General features: G+C 34.1%; 1 protein-coding gene across 6 annotated transcripts in view; it reads left to right on the top strand.

The window, feature by feature from the left end:
- CCNT2 (cyclin T2) overlaps positions 1-14,386 on the top strand; it is a 48,462-nt gene that overhangs the window by 22,413 nt on the left and 11,663 nt on the right. For 4 of the 6 annotated variants that reach the window (XM_081243017.1, XM_081243015.1, XM_081243016.1 and 1 more), the window contains 4 exons: positions 4,860-4,988; positions 6,808-6,868; positions 9,505-9,567; positions 12,773-12,818. In XM_081243017.1, the coding sequence (XP_081099143.1) occupies positions 4,860-4,988; positions 6,808-6,868; positions 9,505-9,567; positions 12,773-12,818 (299 nt within the window). Of the gene's footprint in view, positions 1-1,464; positions 2,194-4,859; positions 4,989-6,807; positions 6,869-9,504; positions 9,568-11,334; positions 12,654-12,772; positions 12,819-14,386 lie in introns of those variants that run through there. The other 2 variants (XM_081243018.1, XM_081243019.1) reach the window with 2 other exon arrangements.

Below are 14,386 nucleotides of genomic sequence, written 5' to 3'. Positions count from 1 at the left end.
CCAGCTCTTTTTTAAATGTAACTAGATGTTCCAAATAACATCCAACCTGAAGATTTTTTTAAATTCTCAACATAAAATTTCTTACGTTGACAGTATTACACTCTTACACTCACACATAATTATATGGGTAGGAAAACAGCTAAAATGCCAGAGTGAGTTAATGACATTTTCTGTAACACTGAAATGCCAGTCTTTTCAGTGCAGTAAAGTTAAGGGTTTAAACCCCTTTTTAACATTGTACTGGAATTTTGGTTTAATTTGTTGAAGCTTGGTGATCTTTCTTAGTAACAAATGGACATTTTGACCTATTCCATTTTCTTCTATGTTGGGGGGCTGTTTTTCTTTATATCTAAGTTTTTACTTTACTTTTCCTGTTCTGGGATCCTCTTTCTGTGAGTCTTTGCTGAAGTTATACCATTACCACTTTTCCTTAACTATAGCCATAGGCAAGTGAGTTCCAAATTCAGACTGTGGTATCTAGAACTAGCTGGATATTTATTAATGAAGCGTCTTCAAGGCACAGAGAATAGTTACTCCTACTCTTAGGGGACAGGAAGTGTTGGGGCAGTTAAGGGACAAGGCAGAAATGGCCTCACCAGCCTGTAGGACCTAAAGATGAAACCTAAGAAAAGATTAGAAAAAGCTTGTTGATGATGTATTAGCAAATAGAAAGCAGACTTGGAGATCTTTGCTTCTGTTAGGGCTTTTTTGCATTAGGAGATTTAAAGCTGAAGAGTAATTAAACAGCTATGGCTAGTTCTTAAATAAAAATGTATACACAAAGTGTAGGCAGAAAATTAACTACTCAAAGAATAAAGACCAGAATGATTTATTTGAAACTGATTTTGATGTAGCCATTTTCAGTGACTTAGAAATCACCCAAGCTTTTTGTTAATGCAAACTGACCTTGCCTCCAACTATCAAGGTTGAAGCCAGCAATGGAGAGTGAAGAATGTCAGCAGTGAGGGCATCATGAGCAGAAGGGGGAGACAGCGGCCAGGAATGGGCAAGAGGAGAAAGATGGAGAAGTAAGGGAGTCAGATCAAGAGATAGGAATGGAAACATACAAAGGAACTGAATAAGAGAAGAATGTAAAAACAGCTGGAGGGAGAAGGGAAGAGAGGAGTACAAGTGTAATCATTGAAGTAAAGTCAAGTGTCATTATTTCAGTGTTTGAATCTGCTTATTAGTTAGGACTACAGTGAACCCTTTAAAGAATTGAGTTTAACCATGGAAGAAAGAAGTTGAGCAAGAAAGAAGGGAATTTTGATGAGCATGTTAAATCACTTTTTAAATTTAAGATCAACCCTAAAAATACACAACTGTTGTTTCATTTTGCAGCATAGTAACAATAATATTTGAGTCATATTACAATGGGGCACTATTCTAAGTGCTTTACATATATTGATTCATTTAATCCTCACCACAACTTTATAAGCAGATACTATTTCTCCCATTTTACAGATGCGGAAACTGAGCCACAAAGAGAATAAGTAATTTGCCTAGGCTAGTCAGATAACAGAGCCAGGATTCCACTGAGGCAGTCTGACTACTGTGCTACAGCTGGCTTCATCACCTCTACCTCCCCCTCTCCATCATTTGTATGGTATATTTCTGTAGAAATTTGTCTTGTTTTGAGAATGTAATATGCCCTTGAAATAGTTGTACATCTGCTAGAGTGACAAACTGTGGACACTATTTAAAGATCACTTTTTCTTCCCTTTAGTTACAATAACTTGAAAAAGTTTATTAAACTCAGTACCAGAACACAAAAGATGAATAGTGCATGGTCCCTGTCCCCAGTGAACTGAATCTTAGTTTGTAATTGGTCATTTGAACCAACCAAATGTCTACTCCAATATTGGTGTGAATTCTTTTACTTTGAACCAAGTTTGCTAATGAATGTTTGTTGCCTTCAGAAGTATGCTCACCTTTAAAAGCCACCGACCAACTAGTATTGTCGTTACTTAAAGGTTTTTGAGTTATTTTTGTTTTAATAAGCTACACAACAGTCAGCTTTTCATACAAAAAGCAGTGGTACCTAGTTTGATTACCTTCCTTAGTCATCCTTAAAATTAAAGCCTCGCATGGATATTCACAAAGTATCTAAAAAGGTGTTTTGTTTTGTTTTGTTTTTACAGCCCTGATGGAGTAAGATGTTTGCAGGCAGTAGAGGAGGAAATGTGAATGGAGGTAGTGGATTTCACCAGGAACTTTGGAAGAGTGTTGGGTATTAGTTGCACTGGAGGAGGATGAGAATTGAGCCCTATTTAGAGGGAGAACAGAAAGACTTCTGTGAGGAGTGTGGGTAAATAAACCAGGAACCTATCCTGAAGATCATTGCTTAGCTCCTTGAATACTTAATTTTTAAAACTTTTTTGTAGAATTTTAGAATCATTCACTAGCATGCATATTTTGTGTCCATTGAGACTGTCTTCTAAGGAGAAGAGCTATGTGGTTTGAAAGTGCTTCTTGATATTGAGGTTTACAAAAAGTCTGAAGAGGATGGAGCTGTGACTGGGAGTCCTAAGAGATTTTACCAAGAAAAACTCATTGGAGACTTTTAGAAGTGCCCTTTAGGCAAGTAAGAGAAATTCTGGATTATCTGGTGTTAGGAAGACAGTTTAAATATTAAGTTCAGTCTAATTTGACTTTTCATTTGAGCCTGTATTGCTTCACTGTTTGACAAAGAGTTCTAGCATTTGAAGGTTGACTTAGCCATTTCCCTCTTAGACATGAACGAGATAATAAATGAGAGATTGTGGGAAACTGAGAATATCTTCATTTTATTGAGTGTTTCTTGCATTTCTTACCTTGGCATTGGCTCTTAGATTTTTTTGTTGTGACATTTGGAATACTCTGAACTTAATATTGGTGCCTTTATATTAATATGTGGATTATCCACATGTCATTCCTTCCGCAAGCATTTTGAACAGCAGCTGCACAACGCTGGATAATGGGAACACGAATGAATAATTTAGTCTCTGTGTTCAAGCTGCTTCTAGACTGGTAGGGCAGACAAAATTAATAAACCCCAAGTTAGAGTACAGTGTAAGTACAATGATAGAGGAATACACCGTTTGCTATTGAGTAAAGAAGAGCAATTCGCTCTGACTCGGGAATTTTACCTTGGGCGGTGTGATCTTTTGAGGCAAGCTGTTAAATAGAAAAGGAATTAATCAAACAGACTAGGTAGCAGTGGTAAGAAGTTTTCAGTATGTAGACAGAGTGACAGAACAGATAGAAGATAATTGTCCACTCTCAGTTATCTTACACTTTCTACATCTCAGGGACCCCCCTGCCCTGGATGACTGCCATATAACTGGTATTTCAAGAATATTGACTAATTTTGGCATTGCTTAATTAAATCTGTTGTAAAGAATAACAGTTTAGTCTGTATCTATGAAAACTAAGAATAAGTTGCTTTTCTGAGCATTCTCAATTTTTTAAACCATTTCCTGTTGTAATTTTAAGAGACTGAAATAAATTGAAAGTCCAAGATGGAATTATTCAGTCTATTTAAGGTAACATTATTTCTGGTTGTTTGTAGCCAAACTCACTTAATTTTAGGTATGTTTTAAAGATTTATACCTAGGAAGAGAACCTCGTGAAGTCATTTTTACTCCATTGACTCATCTGCAAATGCAGTTGGACTAGAGAAGGCCCCTTTCAGATCCAGAATCCAGTGATTAAACTTTATTATATCTCAAGAATGATATTTATAAGTTGTTTTAAAAGCTATCAGAAGAAAGATCCACCTCCCCTGTATCAAATTTTCTCCTTATGTTAACTACCCAAATCATGTAGCATCAAATTTTCTCCTTACGTTAACTACCCAAATCATGTAGCTTGATTTATGCCCTCCTCTCTCCTCCCCTCCTTCTTTTGGCATTGTTTCTGTATAGTGATTGATAACACCCCTCAGATGCAGTTAGACTCAGATATTCATCTCTTGAAAAATAATGTACGTGAATCTTGATGTTTAGAAATTATATTTTCATGACAAATTTTTTGTATATATTCCTAGAATGTTATTTGAACTTAAATTATGCCAGTTTTCTGAGTCAGCAATTATTTGGTTTACTACTAAGTTTTTGGATAAATATTTGCTCAAAATTGGTGTTCTCTTAGTCAGTATCTTTATAGTGCAATGTTCTTATGTTTCTATCCCAAGAACATAACTTACTAAAGCTGAAAAAAAAAAGTTAATTTTTTCATCTCCAGTTAGAAAGGTTTCTACTCTATTGGTTTGTCTTACATGTTTATATTCCCTGGTTTTTTAGCTACTTTTAATATTGCTGTATTGAAGTAATAGAGATATTAGGTAGCAGTTTCATGTTCAGAATCCTCTTATTTTGTCTTGTAGATTCTTGTTCTTTTTCTCTCTTAAGCAAGATTGTATAGCTCTTAGCCACAAAATGAAGCATTGATTAAAAGAATCCTAGTAAGTGGTGACTGCCTCAAAAGAGGGAAAATCTGGGTATACTTTACCCACTTTTCCGTTTTTTCTTTTCTTTCTTTCTTTTTTTTTTTAAAGCTTTGGCTTCATTATTTTGCTTGAGTTTTTTCATTTACCTCCACAATGTGCGTTAATATTATTTAAACTCTCTTTTAGCTAAAGTGTAAGTCTTTTTCCTTTTAGAATTCTACTTGCAAAACAAGTAAAACAGATTTTATAGACTGAGGTAACTAGTTCTATCTAATGAATAACTTTTAAAAAATTTAATCTCGTTATAGCCCAACTTCAGTTCATACTATTAATATTGCATTCCTTTCTTGCATGCCCCCTCCCTTAGAAAGTAGAAGGTGTTTCCAAAATTTATTTGTTTTTAAATCACCAAATTTTATCTTTCCCACAGATAATATCACCTACTGCATTATTTTTGGCTGCAAAAGTAGAAGAACAGGCTCGAAAACTTGAACATGTTATCAAAGTAGCACATGCTTGTCTTCATCCCCTAGAGCCACTGCTGGATACTAAATGTGATGTATGTAAAAATTGGGTGTTTTGGGTTTTGAAACCTTTTCATTATTTAGACTTAATAAAAATATAATTTGATTAGTGTTGCCTTCCAATGCTGCTTATTACTATTACAACTCAGGAATGTAATACCAGGAAGTGATCTGACAGAAACATATTTCATGTTATGTTCATGAATTTCACCGTCATTCTGCATCATGTAAAGCTTTGATTCAAAGGTACTTTTTAAGTGTTTCACATTTTGTTTATCCTCACAGCAAACCTGTGATATATGTAGAGGGTATATCATATCACCTTCATCGTTTGGGTGTATTTAAGACCAGAGATATATAATTCTCTTAAATTGTCAGCAAATGAGGGAATAGAAAAACCTCTGGATTTATCTCTAGACCAGTAATTACTCTTTTTATGGAAGTGTTCCTTTATTAATGCGTGTATGCTACTACTATTCTCTGATAAAGATTTATTTTACCATGCTTTCATGAGTGTCATTTTGAAATTATTTTTGTTTTCCTAAAGAGTAATACTGGTTTACAGGCAGCTTGTTCATCACCAGTGTGTCAATAGACCTTGTTTGAAAACACCATTTTTAAATGTTCTGACATCTTAAAAACAGAAGCTAGCATCCTGGGCCTTTCAAATCCTTTTTCTAGCACTCCTATGTAAGTGAGTTGCTTTATCAGGAACTGTTAACTACTGAATGACTACCAGACTGTATGAATTCAGTTTGATTTGGATCAAGTTTAAGGTCCAAATTAAATATATCTGATTTTATTAATGACAGGTTTTATCCTACATGTTGGCTTTAAGGCACTAAAATATTAATGTAGCTATTCAGTAATAGAGAATGTATGATTATTTAAAGTTACTTCTTATAGTTTCTGTTAACTTTACAAATTCAGAATTATTTCTTGTGAATGCTTAGGGTATTGTTCAAATAATAGAAAAATCTATGTTTTAAAATTCAGCTCAGTGATCTCAAAATGGGCATAAATAAAATTAAAGGTGCTTTCACTCTAAGTTTAGTAATATGTCCTTACAGAAATGAATATTTATATATAATATAGTTTTCTTATCACCTTAGTCAATTGTCATGATATAAGAATGAGATGGCAGGAAAGTTTTCATACCTTTTATCCCCGAGTAATTACATTAGGGCAATGATTTATTGAAGTTGAGGGAGAAGATCGTCTATTTTTGTCCCCACAGGTGTATGGTACATTGTTTTGGTATTTTATAGCTAAAATTTTTTCTTTTAATCTAGGGGTTTGAGGGATTGTTTTATTTTGTGTTTTCTGAAGAGAGGAATTTAATTCTAAAAAATAACGCACTGACCTACTGTGACAGTCAAGGAATTACCACATGAAATATCCTAGAGTGAGTTGATAAATCCTTTTCTTTAAAGGCCAGTTCGAATTTAATCTTACTTGGATTGGTGCTTCCTGTCCTTAATGAGTCTTGAAGCACCAATGCCTAGGTAAAGTTTTACGTTAGACTGGAGATGTCTTTTTTCAATTAACCTACCCCCTTTCATATTATTATTTTTAGATTGGTTTTTGTTTTGTTTTGTTTTGTTTTGCTTTGTTTACATTTCCTTATTAGAAGTAATTGAATTTAGGGTTTCCTGTATTAGAAGTAATTGAATTTAGAATTATCACAGAAAATAGGTTTTCTCTATCACCCTCAGTTTTATTTTCTTCATATTTCCAGACTATCTTGTAGTAGTTTAAAATGAATCTGTAATACTCATGAGATTTTTAACAGTCCCATAGTCTAGTAGTGTTATGTTTATTAAGCGTTTTAATATTATTATTTTTACCTGGCAGGCTTACCTTCAGCAGACTCAAGAACTGGTTTTACTTGAAACCATAATGCTACAAACCCTAGGTATGTACTTATGTCAGGTATTATTTGTGTGTATGTTCTTCAGTGCAGTATTCTAAATAAAGGAAAAGATTTCTGGAATAATTTTATCATTGAAGAAAGTTTTATTTGAAAATAAGGTTTGGCGCCAGAATAGTATTGCCTGGTTCTAAGGAAGCCATTTTTTTAAATTTAATTTTGTTTAGCATTTAATTGAATGGCAAACATCGCCTTCAGTGTGATTTCTTATATTTTCAGATAGTTGAGACACTGTGCTTCATTTTGGATTTGCATTGGGGAATAAAATGGTCCTTTAGGGCTGTGGTGTATGACTGTAATATGTATAAACATACATGGCAGTCCTTCTGTACTAGAGCTTATGAATTTATCACATCATTTTATTGTATTTTTTTAATACTTGGTTGCACTGGGTCTTAGCTGGGGCAGGTGGGCACCTTAGTTGAGGCACGTGGGCTCCTTAGTTGTGGCATGCGAACTCTTAGTTGCAGCATGCATGTGGGATCTAGTTCCCTGACCAGGGATGGAACCCAGGCCCGCTGCATTGGGAGCGTGGAGTCTTATCTGCTGTGCCACCAGAGAAGTCCCTATCACATCATTTTAAATGTGACATAGTAGTTATTTAAATGTTGATTGTCTTTGTCTAAAAGTTATATTGTCTTCAAGGTTTGTGCAACTTAAGTATCTGTAAAAATCGTTTATTCTAATCTTTTACTTTACTCATAAGGAAATTGAGCCCTAAGCAGGTTTTGACTGTGTACAGTCATATATTACTTCTGGAAGAACCTAGCAGGGTGTAGTGGGAAGAACATAGGCTTTATGGAGATCTGCGCTTAGATGTGTAAGCCTCTTTACTTGCTTTCCAAATTTGGTCAGAGTTCCTTTACCTTTCGTACCTCCATCCTGTATGTGCAAGGTGGAATAATAATGTAGCTATAACATTGTGACTTTGAAGATGAAAGATTGTTTGTTTGTTTGTTTTTTGCGGTACGCGGGCCTCTCACTGTTGTGGCCTCTCCCGTTGCGGAGCGCAGGCTCAGCGGCCATGGCTCACGGGCCCAGTCGCTCCGCGGCATGTGCGATCTTCCCGGACCGGGGCACGAACCTGTGTCCCCTGCATCAGCAGGCGGACTCTCAACCACTGCGCCACCAGGGAAGCCCGAAAGATTGGTTTTTTAAAAAATTGCCATGTAGTGTTTCATAAATAATCATTATTTATTATGGTAGTTATTTTTATCTTATTGATACTCCATTCCCAAATGTTGAATAGAAGTCTAATAGTCATAGCAGATTCTTTTTTTTTTTTTTTTTTTTTTTTTTTTTTTTTTTTTTTTTTTTTTTTTGCAGTACGCGGGCCTCTCACTGCTGTGGCCTCTCCCGCCGCGGAGCACGCAGGCTCAGCGGCCATGGCTCACGGGCCCAGCCGCTCCGCGGCATGTGGGATCTTCCCAGACCGGGGCACGAACCCGCGTCCCCAGCATCGGCAGGCAGACTCCCAACCACTGCGCCACCAGGGAAGCCCCATGACAGATTCTTTTTATTACAAAAGGAGGTTGTTTGAAACACATATAACTTGTTGAAAGTTTTTATAATATAAAGATATAAAAAGTGAGAATCTTTTTATTCCCTCCAAATCCAATTATTTAGCATGTTACTGTTTTATTATATAAGTATGAATTTTTACGAATAATGAAAGTTGAAGGAAAATAACATTTTAAAATAGTTATTTTATCTTGAAATCAATGTATCGTATTCATATTGTTGATGACAGAGTCTTAAACACAGAGAATGAATAGCATTATTTTAAGGGGAGCATTAGAATTAACTATGGCTTTTGTTAAAGTGCGATTTTGCAGGTTTAATGACAGTAGAAATATGAAGAGACCACACAATATCTTTATAAATCCAGATAATCTGTTTATTAGGATGTTATTCCTTTACTACTGCTGAAGGCACCATACAACGACCTCCACTTTAGAAAAAAAAAAAAGGAAATGGAAAAACCCTGCCCTACCTAAGGGGTTGACTGGACATGATAGTTTTTCAATATGTTGTCTTTGGTTTTAGAAACAGTGATTTAATCTTGAGGCCTATAAGGTTCACTTGCCTTAACAATTTTATTTTTATTAGTAATGAAATGTAGTTATAAGCTAACTGAAACCCATTGATCTAAGGCACAGTGAGAAAATAAGAGGAGCATATTTAAAAGGTCATTTCTCCCACTGTGGCCCAAAGGTTATATTTATGAAAAATGTTCTTTTCACATCTTCTGAAAGAGTTGGAACATATTTAAGAAATATGTTACGTAGTTGAATTCCCTGCTTAAACTGTGGGGCAAGCTTAATAATTGTATTTGTCATGATTTTAGTTTGTTTTTAACTTGAGGATAGTTTCAAACTAACTAATTGAGAATTTTGAATACATACTACTTATCTCTAAATAACTTTGTCAGTTTTCATAATTGGAACACTATTTTTGAGAAGATATTATTTCATATGATTGGGGATATAATAAACATGTCAGTGATGAGAAACTTTGTCTTTTTTAATAATGAAAAATATACGTTTATGGTTATGAGTGGCATTTCTCAGGCAAGTATTATAGTGGTAAGTGATTGGGAAAAAAAGTGCTTTTCATTTCAGGTTTTGAGATCACCATTGAACACCCACACACAGATGTGGTGAAATGTACCCAGTTAGTAAGAGGTAAGTGACACTTTTAAGTTTTAATGCTTTTTATTGTCTATAGTTGATAATTAAATGCAATTTTGTTCTTCTACCCTTTTCTTGAGTTTTATTAAAATGGCAGAAATGTCATTTTGAAGCATTATTTTTCAGTGTTCTACACCTGCCTATTCATCTACTTCTATTTTTGGTTCTTCCTGGTGAATTAGCTTCCTTTAACTTTAGGTGAGAGTCTTGTTTCTCTAAAAAATAAGAGGGCTTCCAAATATTAGGACTCCTTCTACTTCCCCACTGGGCTCTGCCCATCCCAATTCAGGTAGTATTTAAGATGTAGGCCAAATTTAACATATAGGTGCAGAAAATAGTATTAATTTCCAATTTATGTCAAACTTTGATTGACTTCCTGAAAAGTGATTACGGTTTAAGAATTTGGAGGTCAGCTTCAAATCTTTCAGGTAAAAATTGCCTTTCTTAGCGGATTTGTCATTTTGGGAAATGTTTTGCCCATGTTCGTTTGAACAGAATTGATTTAATACATTTTTCAAAGTTCTTTAGCATTACTAAAAATGGTTTCCTTTTTGTGTATAATGAGGAAATTATTATATAGCATGATATATAACAGCATGTGATGTACTTATTAAACCTTTTATAAACAGGAGTACAAAGTTTTTGTATTGTTTTCTTTACTCCTTATAAAGCATGTGATATATATTTTTCTACTGTTGTTAATGAATCCTATGTATCTATCGTTGTATCTCTAGAAATAATTTTTCACACAGATGCATGCAGTACTACTTCTACTTCCCTGTTTACTATGTGAAGTGTTACACACTAATAGCAACCACTTGGAACCTTTAGTGTGCCTTTTTCTGATACTTCTTTTTGAAAATGAAATTTTGCAGTTTCATTCCTTTACCACCAGACTTGTTTAGGTTTATTCTAAACAAAATGGGTAAGACTTTTGAAGGCCTTGTTTCTAGTGTTTACCTAAATGTTCTCTTATTCATTCTAAATTGAATTCACTTTATACCTAGGTTAAGGTTTTATTACTATGCTAATGGCTACATATAAAAACAGACAAACCTGTTGTCTGGTATCATTGTTAAGAAATGGACTAATAAAAATCCCATTTATATTTTTTTAATCCTAAAAGCAAATGTTATCATTTATAAACTAAACTAGAACATATTTAATTTTTGTTTCTATTCTTCATGGTTATATATTTTATAGCACTTTCTCATTCTCAGTATTACAGTGTAGTATAGAATTGTATAGATAACTAGTGTAGATGTTGGATTAAGAAATAGAGCTTTAGAGAAGTTCTGTTTCCCTGAAAACTTGAAAGGGTAAGCTGTTTTGTTTAAATAATGGAGAGCCATATAATTTGCCTTAAGTTGAGATTAGTAAAGAAAGATGTTGAAGATATTAAATATAGGTTAAAAGTATGTATGTGTATGTGCATATACATACACACACACTCTTAGGAAATGAAACTGAATTTTCAGCTTAATATTGTGAAATTTGAGTCAGCTTCTCTTAAATCCTATCTAAAGAAGCTAGAGACATTAAAGTCCATTTATTTGGCAAAATTGAATAGTAAAATTTAAACATTTACAAAAACTATGAATTTGATATATCATCCAAAGCAAAATATTTAAATCTGATTTTTTTGTTGTTGTTAATGTTTAAAATGTGGCCAATTCTTAAATTTTAGTATGACTCTCATATGTGTTTAACATCATTTTGTTTGACTAACATTTCAAGTAACTATAATTTGCATCTTACTCCATTTTTAAAATGTTCTTTCGTGTTTGGTATATTTTTTTCCTTTGCCCCTAAAACCACTTGCAGCTAACAAAAGAACATTTTCCCTACATTCTTCTCTGTTGAAATGACTTTTAATAGGTTATTGAATTTACCTATGTTCTGAGGTGAAAACTGCAATAGCAATTTAAACTTATTTTTACTTACTTTTCTATATGTTTTGATTCTTTCGTGGGTGGGGGTGAGGGTAAAAGTTTTGAGTTCTTTGAAGTTCTCCCCTGCCCCTGACCTCTGGAGATGAGAAAGTTATTATGCTACTTTGCTGCAGGATTGGCTGTTGTCATTTTACAGGGACCTTTCATTTCTGTGATTTCTCCTTCCCTCCCCACCAGGAAAGAATGCCATACTTAAGTCACACTGCCTCCAAGACATCTGATGCTTTGACACTCTTCCTTAGCACAACTCTGCTAAACCCAAATCCCTTTTGTAAACCTTTATGTTGATGATCCACATGGGGCAGCGGGGAATTACAGGTGCCACAAATAAAAATAGGAGAGGGCAAGGAATTTGAGACCTGTTAGAGGGGGTGAGCTGAGGTGAACTGATCCTAGGTGAGCAGAGAGGAAAGGTATGTCAGTGATTATGAATGTAACTGGGGAAAGGGGGGAGACTATAGCAGAGACATCCCTGTTGGGAAGAATAAGAAGCAGAAGAAGGGAGAGGGGGACTGTTTTCAATTTCAGTGTTTCAAGAAGCTAGTTATTAAAAATTGCTTTTCTATTGAGGACCAGTATTGAAGCATCCTGATTCCCTCTAGAGTACTTGTATCTTTTCTAACATTATAGTTAACTGGGTTATATAATTTAAAAATAATACAATAGTGTTTTCTATATCTACATCCTTATGATGTTTCTAGGTTGTTTATTCTCTGTTGATGCTTAGTAGCATGATGAAAAACTGAGCAGTTTGTGCTCTCTGAGTTTGGGGGTTGGGGGTTTGTTTTTGTTTTTTCTTTTGGTGGAAGTACTTAAACCAACTTAAATATGATGACTGAGGATTAAGTCTGGCAGGCAACTCTTTGTATTTTGTATTAGACTTCAAAATCTTTTCTTCTTCTTCTTCTTCTTTTTTTTTTTTTTAAATCCAGGAGAATGCTTTATTGCAACTTTTAGCTGACTAGATGCTTAACTTAGTAACAAGTTTAGCCCTTGTAACTGGCTAGCTAAAAGCAAATCGGCTTGTTTCTCAGATCTTTGGGGGATAGCAAGAAACATTTGAGTGAATGTTGTTGAAGATTTTCAGTAGTATAGAAAATGATGGCGCTCTTGTGATATTTGTAAGTAGTAAGTAAAATTTACTTTTTGTGTACAAATCTTTGAAGTTTTGTTGTGTTGAGAACTTTTCGATGGTAGCATGTTAAAGCTGATAGTATGGTCTTCGTTTTTTTTTTCTTTTCTTACAGCAAGCAAGGATTTGGCACAGACATCCTATTTCATGGCTACCAACAGGTTGTTATCCTGACCCTCTTTGTTGCACTGTTGTAGCACACTATAGCTTCCTTTAATGCAGGGCCCCCTCAATGTGTCTCTTACCCTTGTTGCAGCAGGAGACTGGACCATCTACTGTGGTGGTACCTTCCTGTCTGCTTTGCGGTGTATTGTACAAGGGACTTTTGGCACAGAGGGGTTAAATGCACAATGTGAAGTGTAGTGGTGCTTTCTGATGACATATTCTCGATTTGTGAGTGCATAAGTCTAAAATTGGTAGCCTGAATAGCAGCTAAAGATTACAAAGAGCTAAACTTAACGTAGAAATTCGAGCAACTTGGTAAGTATAAAGCTATTTCTAGTTTACAATTATAGTTAAATGACAATTTAAAAAAATTTCACATTGATCCAATCTTAACTTTAAAATAATCATTAAAGCTTTTTTAATAAATAAAATTTATATAACTTGGTTTTTTTTTTCCAGATAATACCCACCAGTAGTAGATTAGTAGTAGTCACGTCCTATCAGTGCCTTGATTTGCATAAGTATAACTTTAAAAAAAAAAAAACTTCCTCTTCAGTTCATATAAAGAATGGTATGGGTTTGTGCTTGATCAGTAGACATTTTCATCAATTCTGAAACTGAACTGGAAGAATATTTTTTAAAAGTCTTTCACATCTAATATATTAATTTTGTTCTAGATTGATTATATTAATGATTTAAATTTGTGTTTAAAATGAGTCATTGGGGAGGAGTGGACCATACCATCTTTATGTGGTCCTTAATTTCTTGTGACACTGTTAAGTTTTGTTTAAAACTTTGGATTGGCAAAAGCCAATGTATTTTCTTAGGTATATGTTGTTGGGATTTAACCTCTATCCCTAGAAATTCTGAACAACAAGGCCAAAAAAATCACTTAAATTTAAAACTTTGGTTAGAAGAGGCTAGCTGTGACATGCTACATGCCCAGTCTTTGGCATGTCATGGAAGGAGAGAGGTAGTATTTTTGTAGTATTTAACAACATTGGGCCTTCAAGCTGTTCAGCAAAAGGTAAGTTTCCTCTGTGGCTTTGCTGAGAAGAAGATAGTTTTACCTAGATAGGTTTTAAGTTGTCTGAGTTACTTAAGAATTAAAGTTTGTTAAGCCACATCAAATGGTAATCCCTGATTATGATGTGTTATTGAAATTACCTTGTCAGTTTTACAGTCTTCTGCTTTTTCTTTAGTTTTTTGCCATTGACATTACAAAAGAAACAAAAATACCACCAAAGAAAGTTTAAAGCGTTTTACTTGTATTTAGTAATTAGTTGAAATATACTGTCTTCCTCTCCTTTTATAGAGAGGTAAAAATACTTTTAATTTAGATGTAAAACAAAAATTTAGAAATATTAATATATTAGTAGTATTAATAATATACTCTAGGAAGTAAGTGTGAAAATGTTCATAATCTATATAGGTTTTTTAGTATTCAAATTTTTATGACCATAGTCATAAAAAGTGTTATAATGTTAACTTTTAATGAAATAAGGTTTTATACTCTAGACTTGAAAAAGAAAACCTTTATAATTTTGTTTTTGCTCTAATCTTA

The sequence above is a fragment of the Mesoplodon bidens genome (assembly GCF_964165515.1).
Source record: "Mesoplodon bidens genome assembly, chromosome: 8".
NCBI classification, from domain to species: Eukaryota; Metazoa; Chordata; class Mammalia; order Artiodactyla; family Ziphiidae; genus Mesoplodon; species Mesoplodon bidens.
This window is presented reverse-complemented; position numbering and strand designations above follow the sequence as displayed.